Source organism: Ovis canadensis, chromosome 6 (assembly GCF_042477335.2).
Source record: "Ovis canadensis isolate MfBH-ARS-UI-01 breed Bighorn chromosome 6, ARS-UI_OviCan_v2, whole genome shotgun sequence".
NCBI lineage: Eukaryota > Metazoa > Chordata > Mammalia > Artiodactyla > Bovidae > Ovis > Ovis canadensis.
Genome location: NC_091250.1, coordinates 88,533,988 through 88,548,863, shown reverse-complemented (window position 1 = coordinate 88,548,863; position 14,876 = coordinate 88,533,988). Strand labels below are relative to the sequence as shown.

Genomic DNA, 14,876 nt, shown 5'->3' with positions numbered 1-14,876 from the left:
TGGTTCTTTGAAAGGATAAATAAAATTGACAAACCATTAGCCAGACTCATCAAGAAGCAAAGAGAGAAAAATCAAATCAATAAAATTAGAAATGAAAATGGAGAGATCACAACAGACAACACAGAAATACAAAGGATCATAAGAGACTACTATCAGCAGTTGTATGCCAATAAAATGGACAACGTGGAAGAAATGGACAAATTCTTAGAAAAGTACAATTTTCCAAAACTGAACCAGGAAGAAATAGAAAATCTTAGACCCATCACAAGCACGGAAATTGATACTGTAATCAGAAATCTTCCAGCAAACAAAAGCCCAGGTCCAGATGGCTTCACAGCTGAATTCTACCAAAAATTTCGAGAAGAGCTAACACCTATCCTACTCAAACTCTTCCAGAAAATTGCAGAGGAAGGTAAACTTCCAAACTCATTCTATGAGGCCACCATCACCCTAATACCAAAACCTGACAAAGATGTCACAAAAAAAGAAAACTACAGGCCAACATCTCTGATGAACATAGATGCAAAAATCCTCAACAAAATTCTAGCAATCAGAATCCAACAACACATTAAAAAGATCATACACCATGACCAAGTGGGCTTTATCCCAGGGATGCAAGGATTCTTCAATATCCGCAAATCAATCAATGTAATTCACCACATTAACAAATTGAAAAATAAAAACCATATGATTATCTCAATAGATGCAGAGAAGGCCTTTGACAAAATTCAACATCCATTTATGATAAAAACTCTCCAGAAAGCAGGAATAGAAGGAACATATCTCAACATAATAAAAGCTATCTATGACAAACCCACAGCAAACATTATCCTCAATGGTGAAAAATTGAAAGCATTTCCCCTAAAGTCAGGAACAAGACAAGGGTGTCCACTTTCACTGCTACTATTCAACATAGTTCTGGAAGTTTTGGCCACAGCAATCAGAGCAGAAAAAGAAATAAAAGGAATCCAAATTGGAAAAGAAGTAAAACTCTCACTGTTTGCAGATGACATGATCCTCTACGTGGAAAACCCTAAAGACTCCACCAGAAAATTACTAGAGCTCATCAATGAATATAGTAAAGTTGCAGGATATAAAATCAACACACAGAAATCCCTTGCATTCCTATACACGAATAATGAGAAAGTAGAAAAAGAAATTAAGGAAACAATTCCATTCACCATTGCAACGAAAAGAATAAAATACTTAGGAATATATCTACCTAAAGAAACTAAAGACCTATATATAGAAAACTATAAAACACTGATGAAAGAAATCAAAGAGGACACTAATAGATGGAGAAATATACCATGTTCATGGATTGGAAGAATCAATATAGTGAAAATGAGTATACTACCCAAAGCAATTTACAAATTCAATGCAATCCCTATCAAGCTACCAGCCACATTTTTCACAGAACTAGAACAAATAATTTCAAGCTTTGTATGGAAATACAAAAAACCTCGAATAGCCAAAGCAATCTTGAGAAAGAAGAATGGAACTGGAGGAATCAACTTGCCTGACTTCAGGCTCTACTACAAAGCCACAGTCATCAAGACAGTATGGTACTGGCACAAAGACAGACATATAGATCAATGGAACAAAATAGAAAGCCCAGAGATAAATCCACACACATATGGACACCTTATCTTTGACAAAGGAGGCAAGAATATACAATGGAGTAAAGACAATCTCTTTAACAAGTGGTGCTGGGAAAACTGGTCAACCACTTGTAAAAGAATGAAACTAGATCACTTTCTAACACCGCACACAAAAATAAACTCAAAATGGATTAAAGATCTAAATGTAAGATCAGAAACTATAAAACTCCTAGAGGAGAACATAGGCAAAACACTCTCAGACATAAATCACAGCAGGATCCTCTATGATCCACCTCCCAGAATTCTGGAAATAAAAGCAAAAATAAACAAATGGGATCTAATTAAAATTAAAAGCTTCTGCACAACAAAGGAAACTATAAGCAAGGTGAAAAGACAGCCTTCTGAATGGGAGAAAATAATAGCAAATGAAGCAACTGACAAACAACTAATCTCAAAAATATACAAGCAACTTCTGCAGCTCAACTCCAGAAAAATAAACGACCCAATCAAAAAATGGGCCAAAGAACTAAATAGACATTTCTCCAAAGAAGACATACGAATGGCTAACAAACACATGAAAAGATGCTCAACATCACTCATTATTAGAGAAATGCAAATCAAAACCACAATGAGGTACCACTTCACACCAGTCAGAATGGCTGCGATCCAAAAATCTGCAAGCAATAAATGCTGGAGAGGGTGTGGAGAAAAGGGAACCCTCCTACACTGTTGGTGGGAATGCAAACTAGTACAGCCACTATGGAGAACAGTGTGGAGATTCCTTAAAAAATTGCAAATAGAACTACCTTATGACCCAGCAATCCCACTTCTGGGCATACACACCGAGGAAACCAGAATTGAAAGAGACACATGTACCCCAATGTTCATCGCAGCACTGTTTATAATAGCCAGGACATGGAAACAACCTAGATGTCCATCAGCAGATGAATGGATAAGAAAGCTGTGGTACATATACACAATGGAGTATTACTCAGCAGTTAAAAAGAATTCATTTGAATCAGTTCTGATGAGATGGATGAAACTGGAGCCGATTATACAGAGTGAAGTAAGCCAGAAAGAAAAACACCAATACAGTATACTAACACATATATATGGAATTTAGGAAGATGGCAATGACGACCCTGTATGCAAGACAGGGAAAGAGACACAGATGTGTATAACGGACTTTTGGACTCAGAGGGAGAGGGAGAGGGTGGGATGATTTGGGAGAATGACATTCTAACATGTATACTATCATGTGAATTGAATCGCCAGTCTATGTCTGATGCAGGATGCAGCATGCTTGGGGCTGGTGCATGGGGATGACCCAGAAAGATGTTCTGGGGAGGGAGGTGGGAGGGGGGTTCATGTTTGGGAATGCATGTAAGAATTAAAGATTTTAAAATTTAAAAAATAAAAAACTAAAAATTAAAAAAAAAAAAAAATTGGGAAAGGAGTACATCAAAGCTGTGTATTGTCACCCTGCTTATTTAGCTTACATGCAGAGTACATCATGCAAAATGCCAGGCTGGATGAATCACAAGCTGGAATCAAGATTGCTGGGAGAAATATCAATAACCTCAGCTATGCAGTGATACCACCTTTATGGCAGAAAGCAAAGAGTAACTAAATAGCCTCTTGAAGAGGGTGAACGAGGAGAGTAAAAAGCTAGCCTAAACTCAACAGTCAAAAAACTTAAGATCATGGCATCTGGGCCCATCACTTCATGGCAAATAGATGGGGAAACAATGGAGATAGTGACAGATTTTATTTTCTTGGGCTCCAAAATCACTACAGATGGTGACTGCAGCCATGAAATTAAATGACACTTGCTCCTTGGAAGAAAAGCACTGAAGAATTGATGCTTTTGAACTGTGGTACTGGAGAAGCCTCTTGAGAGTCTCTTGGACTGCAAGGAGATCAAACCAGTCAATTATAAAGGAACTTAGTCTTGAATATTCATTGGAAGGACTGTTGCTAAAGCTCCAATACTTTGGCCACCTGATGTAAAGGGCCAACTCATTGGAAAAGACTCTGATGCTGGGAATGAAGGCAGGAGGAGAAGGGGATGACAGAAGACAAGATGGTTGGATGGTATTGCCGACTCAATGGACATGAGTTTGAGCAAGCTCCAGGAGATTGTGAAGGACAGGGAAACCTGGCATACTGTAGTCCATGGGGTCTGCAAAGAGTTGGACATGACTGAGCGACTGAACAACAACAAGGCAGAGGGAAAGGGAAGTGCAAAGTGCTCGGGTGGAGCAGAAGGCCACTGGGGTTGGGGAAGAGTGAGTCAGGGGAAAGCAGTAAGAGACCAGCAGAGGCCTTGGAGGCCATAGCAAGAAATTCGGTTTCTCTTCCTAAGACACTGGAGATGGGAAGATATTGGAGGGTTTTTGACATGATCCCCAGAAGACATGCAGGTTTCATGGGCCATTTATTGCCCACATCTGGCTTCACTCTCATAGCCAAACTCATGATAGCCATCAACATCCTGTCACCACTTTCTCACCTCATTCCTTCAACACAGACCATCTGGGCTCTGGATGCCATCACTTCTCTGCAAAAGCTCTTATCAAGATCATCAGGGACTATACCTCGTCAAAGTTTGTAGCAATGCTCAGTCCTCCTACTTCCCAACCTCACAGCAGCAACTGACATGGTTGCAGCCCTGCTCCGCGATTCAGCAATCCCTGACTCTAGCCTGGTTTTCTTCCTCCTTCACAGGCTTGTGCCCCAGAACTCTTACCTCTGACCTCTGCTGTACTCTTTCCCTGGGCTTTGGGTCCACGGTTTTCAATACTGTTGATATGCTGATGACTTCTGAGTTTATATCTCTAGCTCCAAATTTGTAATTCCAAATGCCTAGTCCACGTGTCCACTTGGAGTTCTAATAGGCATCTTCTCCACCAGTTCTTCCCCACAGAAATGGCATCACCTGTTCAGGACAAAATCCCAGGAAGCATCCTTGGTTCTTATCTTTATTCCAGTTGGTTCCGCCTCCAAACAAAACCCTGAATCTGATCACTTCTCAGCAGGCCCCTGTTACCCACTAACTCCAGTTGTCATCATCCCTTGCCCAGATTACTGCACAAGCTGCCTGATTTCTCTCCCTGCCTCCACCCTTACCTATCCCCTTCATTCTTCATCCATTATCTTAAAAGATAAGTCATGGCAGGGACATGACCTTGCCTAAAATCCTCCACTGCAATCAGAACAAATCCAAATCCCTTATCAGGGGCCTACATCACCACCTGTGTTCAAGGCCTTGTGGTTACAACTCCCTCTCCGGCCCCCTCCCTCACCTAGGGTCCAGCTGAGCACACTGAGTTGGCTCCAGTCTCCAGGTCTCTGCACTTGCTTTTCCTTGAGCCTGGAATATTTGTCCTCACGGTCTTCACTAGGCTTTTTTCTCATCCTTTAGCTTTCAGCTTAAATGTCACCTCGGTGAGGGCTTTCCTGATCTCCCAAAGTCCTCCCCTACCCCCACCACTCTCTAGCACTTTCAGAAATTACTGTATTCATCTGTTGTAGAGTTCCATGGGTAACCTCATCTCCAACGTGTACACCAGAAAGCTTCCAGAGAGCAGGCACCTCCTTTGTTTTCAGCCCCACACACTGCCTGGTAGAGAGCAGATGCTGAAGAAACTGAGGATGACTGACAGCCCACGAGATTATCCAGGGCTCTTACGAGGTCCTTGTCTGCTGCAGGGAGAGATGGCTTCTTCAATCGCTTGCTCTCATTCTAGGCAGAGCGAGGAGTCGGGGACTAGCAACCATGCTTCCTCTGTCTTCCCCTCCCCACTTCCTCTCCGACGGCCACGCGCCCTTTCTTGCCCCGCCCCCGCCGCTTCCCGCTCATCCTTCCTCCCTGCCACCTCCCCTGCCCCCCTTCATCCCGCCCTGTCGCGTGGGAGCCGTCCTGGTCGCGTGGATGCTGGAGCGCAGGGACCCGACGGCCGGCCGCGGAGGCATGATGGCGCTCAAGGCGCTGCGTTTGGTTTTGTTCCTGGTCTGGTGGGACTCGGCCGGTAACGTTCACAAGTCTCTCTGGTGTCCGGAGGACCAGCCAAGGAGTTACCGAGAAGGGGGTCTTGCCCGCTACTATCCCTCCCCGAGGCCTGGGGGTCCTTTTGTGTCCCTCCACGCACCCGTTACTGGCGGTTCCGGCCCGCCCCGCAGTTGCCTAGGGACACGAATTTGGGGATGTTCGTGTTCGGGGTTGAGGGGTGGCATTGTGGAGCCAGCAACAGCCTTTAGTTCCTGCTTGGGCTTCTTCCCAGGCTGCTCTTTCTCCCTTAAAGTGGATTTTTTGGAATCCAAGGTTAGGAGTCAGGTTTTTATGTACCCGGGGCCTTCCTTGCAGAACCTCAGCAGCAGAACCTCAGCAGCAGATGTGCAGGAATCAGAAATTGTGAATGCCAAGTGCGCCAAGCACCGTGGGGCTTGTGAGAAGGCGGCTTTAGTCCAGCCAGACTTGATGTCTGTTGAAAGTGGAGTTAAAGTGATAACACCCAATGTCAAATTTTGTACTTATTATCTCGACCACAGAGGAAAACAACATTGTGAACTATTGAGTTACTTCTCTAACCTTTATTCAGTACCTCCAAAGTTTCCCAAGCAATCCTATTAGGGTGGTCAGATATAGAACTGGTTCCAAGTGTTTTCTGTGTGCCTGCTAGGAGAGGTGCCAGAACACAGTTGAATTGACTTTTTAGGAAGGAGTCAAAAAAGCTGGACATGTGAGGGAGAGGGAGACACGTAGTCTGTCTAAATCACAAGCTGAATTTTTTTAAAAAAAAGCCCTTATGAATAAGCACGTCCTTTAAAATGTCTGTTTCCTTTTTGTAGCCTCTTCCAATGCTCAGTTTGGTCAACCTTCAGAATACAGTACAGTAAGTAGGAAACCACTTGTATTGTTTCTACTAAAACAATGAAGCTCACAGTGGTTTGGGTGGGGGCTGGTTTTCAGGTCTGCCACTTTTGAGACAGTTGACTGATTCTTTAGAAGCCAGATTCTTAGGCAGGCTTTTTGATACAGATCACAGTATAAATTTTGGTTAAAAATTGCTCAGGCCTTGAAGGCCTCAGGGCTTTGTTTCCTTTTAATATCTCCTTTGATGATTTAGAAGGTCCTATGCCCAGAAGTTACATGTTGTACTAGATATTTTATGTATATTCTCAGATTAAGCTGTGGAAGCAAAGGCCAACCAGATGAAAGCAAGCAAAACCTAGTTATTCACTCCTTAATGTAGCAAGTGAGTCAGCCATGTCACTTGTGTTTTAGCTGAGACTCAAAAGCAGAGGAGTGGGAAAGCTTTGTAACGGGGAAAAGGGAAGGCATCAGGTGTGCCCTGATTGAGGCTGTTGGCATGGGGAGGCTGGAGGTGGGAACTAAAAGCAGGTGTCCTATGTGAATGGATAGGAGGGCATATTTGGATCAGCCACTCTCTATTTAAGCAACTCACATATGATTCTCTGCTTTCTCTCTAACCATTCCCACAGCATGTCAATTACTCACTGGTTAGAGACAGACCACCCTCTTGTTTAACTACTCTCGTGTAAATCATACAGTTTGTGTCCCTTGAGTGGAGCTGTATTCTTACCAAGACTCAAGTATCTGTGTTCACAAACCTATTATGCCAGCCACAGTCTTAATTTATAAAAAATGTAGAGACAGCATGAACATGAGGGTAAATAAGTGAAAATGTTTATATGGAAAATGTGTCAGATGCTTTTGAAAAACTTGCTAAAAGACAAATTCTAAAAAATTGACTTAGGTGTAGTAAAACAACAGTAAATAATTGGGGAATTATTTTTTAACTGTATATTACCTTGCTGTACCAATGTCTTTAAATTCTCACCATATTTTAAAAAGTGGGCAGGTTTACCCCTCAGGAGACAGATTGTCATTTTGATCATCATGACCAGGAAGTTGTAACTAGCATCTAGTGGATAGAGAACAATGATGTTACTAAACACCCTACCATGCACGAGACAGCCTCACACAACAAATAATTAGCTGGTCCAAAATACGAATGCAGTTGAGAAATCCCATTTAAAACAAAAGAAGAAATCATGGATGATTTATTATGGGTATGATTTTTGCAGTGACAGCACACAGCACTCTAATTAGTTGAAACATTTCGCAGGAAAAGTCTTATGTCGTGTCAGGATTAGATTCAGCTGCAGAAAACAAGGACTCAAAATAACAGCTCACAGAACTGCCATCCTAGGATGTGGACTTTGTCATCCTGGTCTGTAAAGCGTAGAGTTCCTATTCCAGAAGCAGGATGGAGGAATGGGCAAAATAAAAATTGGGGGAGGCAGAGGACAAACCCCAACTTTCTTTTAAAGGAGGTTCCTAGCAGGTGGTAAAGAATCAGCCTGCAATGCAGGAGACCCAGGTTCAGTCCCTGGGTGGTGAATTGAAGGGAGACTCCTCAGCCTGGAGAATCTGGAGAGTGGCATCCCACTCCAGTATTCTTGCCTGGAGAATCCCATGGACAGAGGAGCCTGGTGAGCTATAGTCCATGGGGTTGAAAAGAGTTGGAACAATTGAATGACTAACACAAACATAGAAGCAACTGCGCACAGTAATTCCACTTGCATCCCATTGGCCTGCCCTTGATCGTGTGCTCATACCAAGCTGCAAGGAGGTTGTCTTAGTGTAGGTAGCATTACAACTGGCCATGTGACTCATTGTCTTTCCATCGAAAGATTGGCAATTTTGTTTTTATTTGGCATCCGGTCCCATCACTTTATGGGAAAGAGATGGGGAAACAGTGGAAACAGGGTCAGACTTTATTTTTGGGGGCTCCAAAATCACTGCAGATGGTGACTGCAGCCATGAAATTAAAAGACGCTTACTCCTTGGAAAAAAGGTTATGAGCAACCTAGATAGCATATTCAAAAGCAGAGACATTACTTTGCCGACTAAGGTCTGTCTAGTCAAGGCTATGGTTTTTCCAGTGGTCATGTATGGATGTGAGAGTTGGACTGTGAAGAAGGCTGAGCGCCAAAGAATTGATGCTTTTGCACTGTGGTGTTGGAGAAGACTCTTGAGAGTCCCTTGGACTGCAAGGAGATCCAACCAGTCCATTCTGAAGGAGATCAGCCCTGGGATTTCTTTGGAGGGAACGATGCTAAAGCTCCAGTACTTTGGCCACCTCATGTGAAGAGTTGACTCATTGGAAAAGACTCTGCTGCTGGGAGGGATTGGGGGCAGGAGGAGAAGGGGACAACAGAGGATGAGATGGCTGCATGGCATCACAGACTCGATGGCCGTGAATCTGAGTGAACTCCGGGAGTTGGTGATGGACAGGGAGGCCTGGCGTGCTGCGATTCATGGGGTCGCAAAGAGTCAGACACGACTGAGTGACTGAACTGAACTGAACTGATATGTTTTAAGAGAAAATGTTTAGGGTATGTTATAATTTTTGTTATTGTTTCCCTACTTTAATCGACTTTTTCAATTAAATGACCAATTACTAGTTGTCCCAATCTCATTGGAAAGAGACTATCTAGTCTCCTGTGGAAGCCGTCCTGGAAGCCATCATCTTAGTGAGCCTAGAGCAGGAAGAATACATCAGGCTCCTAAATGGAGATAGAGGCCTGAACGAAGGATGGAAAGGGTCAAAAGTTTCTCTTTAGTTCAGAGTTTGGCCAATGCCCTGTCCTACTTAGGTCTCTATGAATCCACATGATATGAAGGAAGAGGTATATTTCATTTATTCAGAGTACTAAACACTTGTTCTGAAGTGAGGAAAGACGATCACTATTACTAAAACAAAACAAATACAGCAGGTCATATATTCAACCTGTTATTAGAGTGAGCCTCTGCACGCTATGGTGTGAACACTGTGACCAGTTCTGGTCCTGGTCCTGCTGGAGACTAGAGGCTGTGAGCAAGACATATTACCTCTCTGGCCTCAATTCCGTCGAATCTGAGGGTGGAGTTCCATGATTCAATATCAGTTTGTTAGGGCTGCTGTAATAAAGCCACAAACTGAGTGACTTAAACAACAGAGATGGATTGTCTCACAGTTCTCAAGGCTGGATGTTCAAACTCAAGGTGTCAGCAGGGTTGGTTCCTTCCGAACACTGTGAGAAAGAATCTGTTCCAATCCTCTCTCCTAGTGTCTCGTAGCCTCAGGCATTTCTTGGCTTGTAAATGGCATTCTCTTGGTGTCTTCCCATGATCTTGCCTCTGTGTGTGACTCTGTGTCCAAACTTTCCTTTTGTTTTAAAAAAATATTTATTTATTTTTTGCACAGGCTTTCTCTAGTTGTAGCGAGCAGGGGCTGCTCTTCCTTTTGGTGCTTGGGCTTCTCATTACAGAGCACAGGCTCTGGGCACATGGGCTTCAGAGCTGCAGTGCTCAGGCTCAGTAGTTGTGGCTCATGGGCTTAGTTGCCCTGCAGCATGTGGAATCTTCCCAGACCAGGGATCAAACCTGTCCCCTGCATTAGCAGGTGAATTTTAATCTGCTGCACCACCAGAGTGAGAAGAAAAGTGTTAGCTACCTCAGTTGTGTCTGACTCTTTGTGACCCCATGGACTGTAGCCCACCAGGCTCCTCTGTCCATGGGATTCTCCAGGCAAGAATACTGGAGTGGGTTGCCATTCCCTTCTCCAGAGGATCTTCCTGAACCAGGGGTCGAACCCAGGTCTCCTGTATTGCAGCTGGGTTCTTTACTATCTGAGCCACCAGGGAAGAATTCCTGAATGGGAATTTCACCACCAGGGTAGTGCCCCAATTTTCCCTTTTTATAACCACACCAGTCATATTGGATTAAGGCCTATTCTCCTAAACTTTTTACTTTAAGATAATTTCCTATATGAAGACCCTACTAATCCCACATAAGGTGGTCATATTCTGAAGTGCTAAGAGTTAGAACTTTAACATATCTTTCTGGGTGGATGCAGTTAAGCCCATAACAAGCCCTGAGGTCTAATTCTGAACCTACTGTTTTCCTACTGCTTAAATGCTAGTATCTTACAAGTCCAGACAAAAGATTACATTTCCGAGTGTGTCTGGGCATTATGCCACGGAATTAGGTGGAATGTAACAGGACATTCTCATGGAGTTGCTCTGAAGAACAGATTATGAAGCTGGAAGATAGTAAAGTACATTGGTGGCATATCTTGGACTTTTATTTAAAAATCAGCCAACATAAACCTGCTGAGGTCCTTATCTTAGATAGCAGGTATTGACTCATTGCTTCAACACTACATCTGATGCTTAAAAAAACCTGTGTGTCTGTATGTGTGTGTGTGTGTGTGTGTGTGTGTGTGTGTAAAATAGAAATTTTTCTGTAGGAAATTTCTAGAAAATATAGGGAAACTTGGGACTTTGCTTGAATTCTCTGGTGGCTCAGATGGTGAGGAATCTATCTACAGTGCAGGAGACCCGAGTTCAATCCTTGGGTCTGGAAGATCCACCGGAGAAGGGACTAGCTACCCACTCCAGTATTCTTGCCTGGAGAATCCCATGGACAGAGGAGCCTGGTGGCTACAGTCCATGGGTTCCCAACGGACACGACTGAGTGACTAATGGTGGAACTTTGCTCTCCTCTTATGTTAAAAACGTCTCAAGTTATTCACCAATTGCTGTCTTCCTTTCTCTTTTCTAGCCAAACTGCCATCACTATACATTACCAGGATGTCCCCGGGACTTCAACCCCGTGTGTGGAAGTGATTTGTCCACTTATCCCAATGAGTGTACTCTGTGCATGAAAATCAGGTAGCAATTTTTCAGTGTAAACTAGGCACATATTCTTTAGTTCTTCTTTTGCATTTTGATTACTTAGGAAGTTGTGGCTCTTGGACATAATCAAATGTGACATAAGTAGCTCTGTTTTAAGGCATATTTAAAAAGACACAGAATCAGTGAATTTTCCTAGGTCAAGGTTAGAAAAAGAGGTGTGTGATTAATCGATTATAGACCAGATAATTAAGTGATGTTACTACCCAGGGATGGGTAGTTTCCCAAAATTAAAAACATATTTACGACTTCCCTGGTGGACCAGTGGTTAAAAATCCACCTGCCAGTGCCGGGGATAAGAGTTCAATCCCTGGTCCAGGAAGATCCCACATACTGAAGAGCAACTAAGCTTGTGCACCACAGCTACGGAGCCCACGCTCTAGAGCCCAAGAGTCACAGCTACTGAGCCCACGTGCTGCAACTACTGAAGCTCGTGTGCTTAGAACCTGTGCCCCACAATAAGAGAAGTCACCCCGGTGAGAAGCCCAAGCACCACAACTGTAGAGCAGTCCCTGCTCTCTGCAACTAGAGAGACCCAGAGCAGCCAAAAAAAAAAGAAAAGAAAAGAATATATTTAGTAGTTAAACTCTGTGGAATAGTGAATATTCTGTTGAATTCAGGAGCCACGTACAGGTGATCTACACACCCTGCACTACTGGTCAGAAAACCGGTCTTAGTAACTCTGCCTGTTAGAATGCTCACTAATAAGTGTATTATACTGATGCCTTCTGTGTAAGACACCTGGCCAGCTTAGGTGACCATGACTCCACCTCCAGATACACTGCTTTCTATTTCAGGGGTTCAGACTCTGAACTTAGTCTTCAGTAAATTACCAGGTCTTCTCAGAGTGATTTGTAGGGAGTAGTTACATGTGCCCTAAGGTTTGGGAAAAAGTGGCTGAGTTGGGTTTTCACCTTCATTGTTTCCTAGATTTAGCTTTAAAAATATATATATTTAATGATTTTAGGCTGTGCTGGGTCTTCTTTGCTGCTTGGGCTTTACCTAATTGCAGTGTGCAGGCTTCTCATTGTAGAGGCTTCTCTTGTTGCAGAGCCTGGGCTCCAGGGTGCAAGGGCTTCGTTAGTTGTGGTTCCTGAACTTAGAGCACAGGCTCAGTAGCTGTGGTGCACAGACTCAGTTGCTCCACAGCACATGGGATATTTCTGGATCAGTGATAGAACCCATGTCTCCTACATTGGCAGGCAGATTCTTTACCACTGAGCCACCAGGGAAAGCCCTAGATTTAGCTTTAGAAATGAATGTCAACCGGGAAAGAATATAATGTATAATGACATGGGTCTTTTTAATACAGATTGTGGGACAGTTTCAATAAATGTGTTTTTATGATTGGTCAATTTTCAGGGAAGATGGTCGTGATATTAAAATAATCCGAAGTGGACCCTGCTGATGGAGCAGTTCACAGAAGAGAAATTGGAGAAACATCCCCGCATACTAGATGGATTTTATTTTCCCCACTTCTCTTTTCCTGTGTTTCTTTGTGTGAGACTTGTTAACCCACATTTTCTGAGATGAGATGTGGAAGAGAGCCATGGACAGTGATTGATAATTAAAGCAAACAAACAAAAGTCCTTGTTTCTTGGCATTTGCCCCTTGAGTTAAGCTTATCGCCCAGATTACTTATATATTGCTTTATTTAGTTGGAATAAAATCAGCATTGTGTTCAGTTACCACTGTTCCCTATTCTCATTCAGCCTCACAGGGCTCTTTTCCTCTCAGACGGAGGTGAATTTCACTAAAGAAGTAGAGTCATTTTTGAGAGGTCAAGGTTTATTCTCCTTCCCATTTTCCTGAATCTTTGATATAGAGTGTATGGTAATTGGTACAGTGTTGTGCACAGAGCAAATAATGTGAGATGCTGAAATTGACTCTAGCCTGAACAGGTAGAGTCAAAAAAATATGCAATAAAAATACAAGATTTTAGAATTCCTTCCAATGCAGTTTTTCTTTCAAGTTAATGCAGGAACTTGCCCTTTTCCTTCTTCTAGAGCTGAGGCTATGTTGGGAGGCATTTTGGGGATCACAATTTGTAGGGTGGGTGCTCCTGACTTCTAGCAGGTAGAAGCCAGGGATGCTACCAGACATTCTACAGTGAGCAGGACACCTCCCAACAACCAAGAAATTTTCGGTCCAAAACGTCAATAGTGCTGAGGTTGAGATGTTCTGTCTTAAGAGTCGGATGCAACATAAATAGATGTTGCAATAATAAAAGTGACCAAAGGTTGATTTAGAAACATATTGTCCAGGCAGAGGATTTTGAGTCAAGTCCTAGGTTTAAGTACATTCTAGGGTCAGGAGACTGTGAGACAAGAGGCAAGAGGTGATGAGAGTATGTAGAAAAAACCTGGCTTTGGCAAGTGAACTAAATATGAATTTAAATTCTGATTTCAACACTTACTTGGGCTTCTGTTTTTTTTATCTGGAAAAGAGGGATCATGCTCAAGTCATGGAACTGCTGTGAGGAAACTGCTTAGCACTGCACTTGGTCCATGGAAACTACTGAAATAGTAGCTACAGTTAGTTCAAGTGTTCCTCTTAGGAGGCAGAAACTGAGGCCCACAGAGGCAAACCAATTTGCCCAAGGTTATGAAGCAGTGTGGACTAGAAGCCTGGTCTCCAAATTCCCAGACCTCTGTTCTTATGTGGAATAGAGGCAATAAAGTGGGAAGTTGTATAATATAAATGTGCCACAACTACATTATGTCTGTAGTTATTTTTGGCTTAAAAGTTTTATAAAAGTAGTATATGGTTTTCAGAAAGTTAAAAATACACTAAAATATATTTTAAAAATGAAAGTCTTGCCCATACTAGCCTCTAGAGGTGACCAATATTAACCTTTTGGAACACAGTCTTCCTAAGTATGTGGGGGAACTTAAATGCCAAGAAGCTAAAGGGTCTTGGGGTGACATGTCACTTTTGAGAGCAGACCTGCAGGCAGGACATGGCAGCAACCTCCACTGCACCAGGGAGAGGGAGGCTGCCATTTATAGGGGGAATTGATGTCAGGCTACAGGGGTAACGAGCAGCTGGGGCCACACAGGTAGTTACAGACTGAACCCTGTAATTAGGATTGGATAGTCCTGTGAGTGAAGCAGGGCGGGACTGGCTGAGCAGAGGATGTACAGAGAGCAAGAGAACAGCCATCTTGAGTGGCCTGCTCAAACATGCATCTTGAGAAATGTGGACCTCATCTTTTACTCTGCCCTTGCATGCCCTAGAGTAGAGCACCCTGGGTAACTATGTTTATAAAAGACTGGTCAGGTAGATCTCCCTGGACCCTTCAGATCATCTTCATAGACTGGTTTAAAGTGCAAATCCCACTCAAATACACGGGATAGATAGTTTCTACCATCTAGATCTGGATTTGAATTTAATGTTTCAAAGAATAAAAGTGGATTTAGAAATAAGAGTACCAAAAATAGGGCACAGATTATCTACATGTTAACATGTAGAAATGTGTCATAACAATGATAAGAAATTTTGAGGTGCTAT

The 14,876-nt window shown here is 43.0% G+C and overlaps 1 protein-coding gene across 1 annotated transcript; it reads left to right on the top strand.

Annotated features, from left to right (window-relative positions):
* The first annotated feature begins 5,577 nt into the window (after nt 1-5,577).
* Nucleotides 5,578-12,801, top strand: LOC138442556 (serine protease inhibitor Kazal-type 2-like). Its single transcript, XM_069594187.1, has 4 exons — nt 5,578-5,632; nt 6,453-6,496; nt 11,236-11,345; nt 12,729-12,801. Exons 1-4 carry the CDS (start codon nt 5,578-5,580, stop codon nt 12,772-12,774), a joined length of 255 nt encoding a protein of 84 aa, XP_069450288.1. The 3' UTR covers nt 12,775-12,801.
* The last annotated feature ends 2,075 nt before the right edge of the window (nt 12,802-14,876 follow it).

Coding starts and splice junctions, on each gene's coding strand:
- LOC138442556 (XM_069594187.1), top strand. CDS start 5,578: ATGGCGCTCAAGGCGCTGCGTTTGGTTTTGTTCCTGGTCTGGTGGGAC. Junction 6,497..11,235: donor AACCTTCAGAATACAGTACA/GTAAGTAGGAAA, acceptor TCTCTTTTCTAG/CCAAACTGCCATCACTATAC. Junction 11,346..12,728: donor ACTCTGTGCATGAAAATCAG/GTAGCAATTTTT, acceptor GTCAATTTTCAG/GGAAGATGGTCGTGATATTA.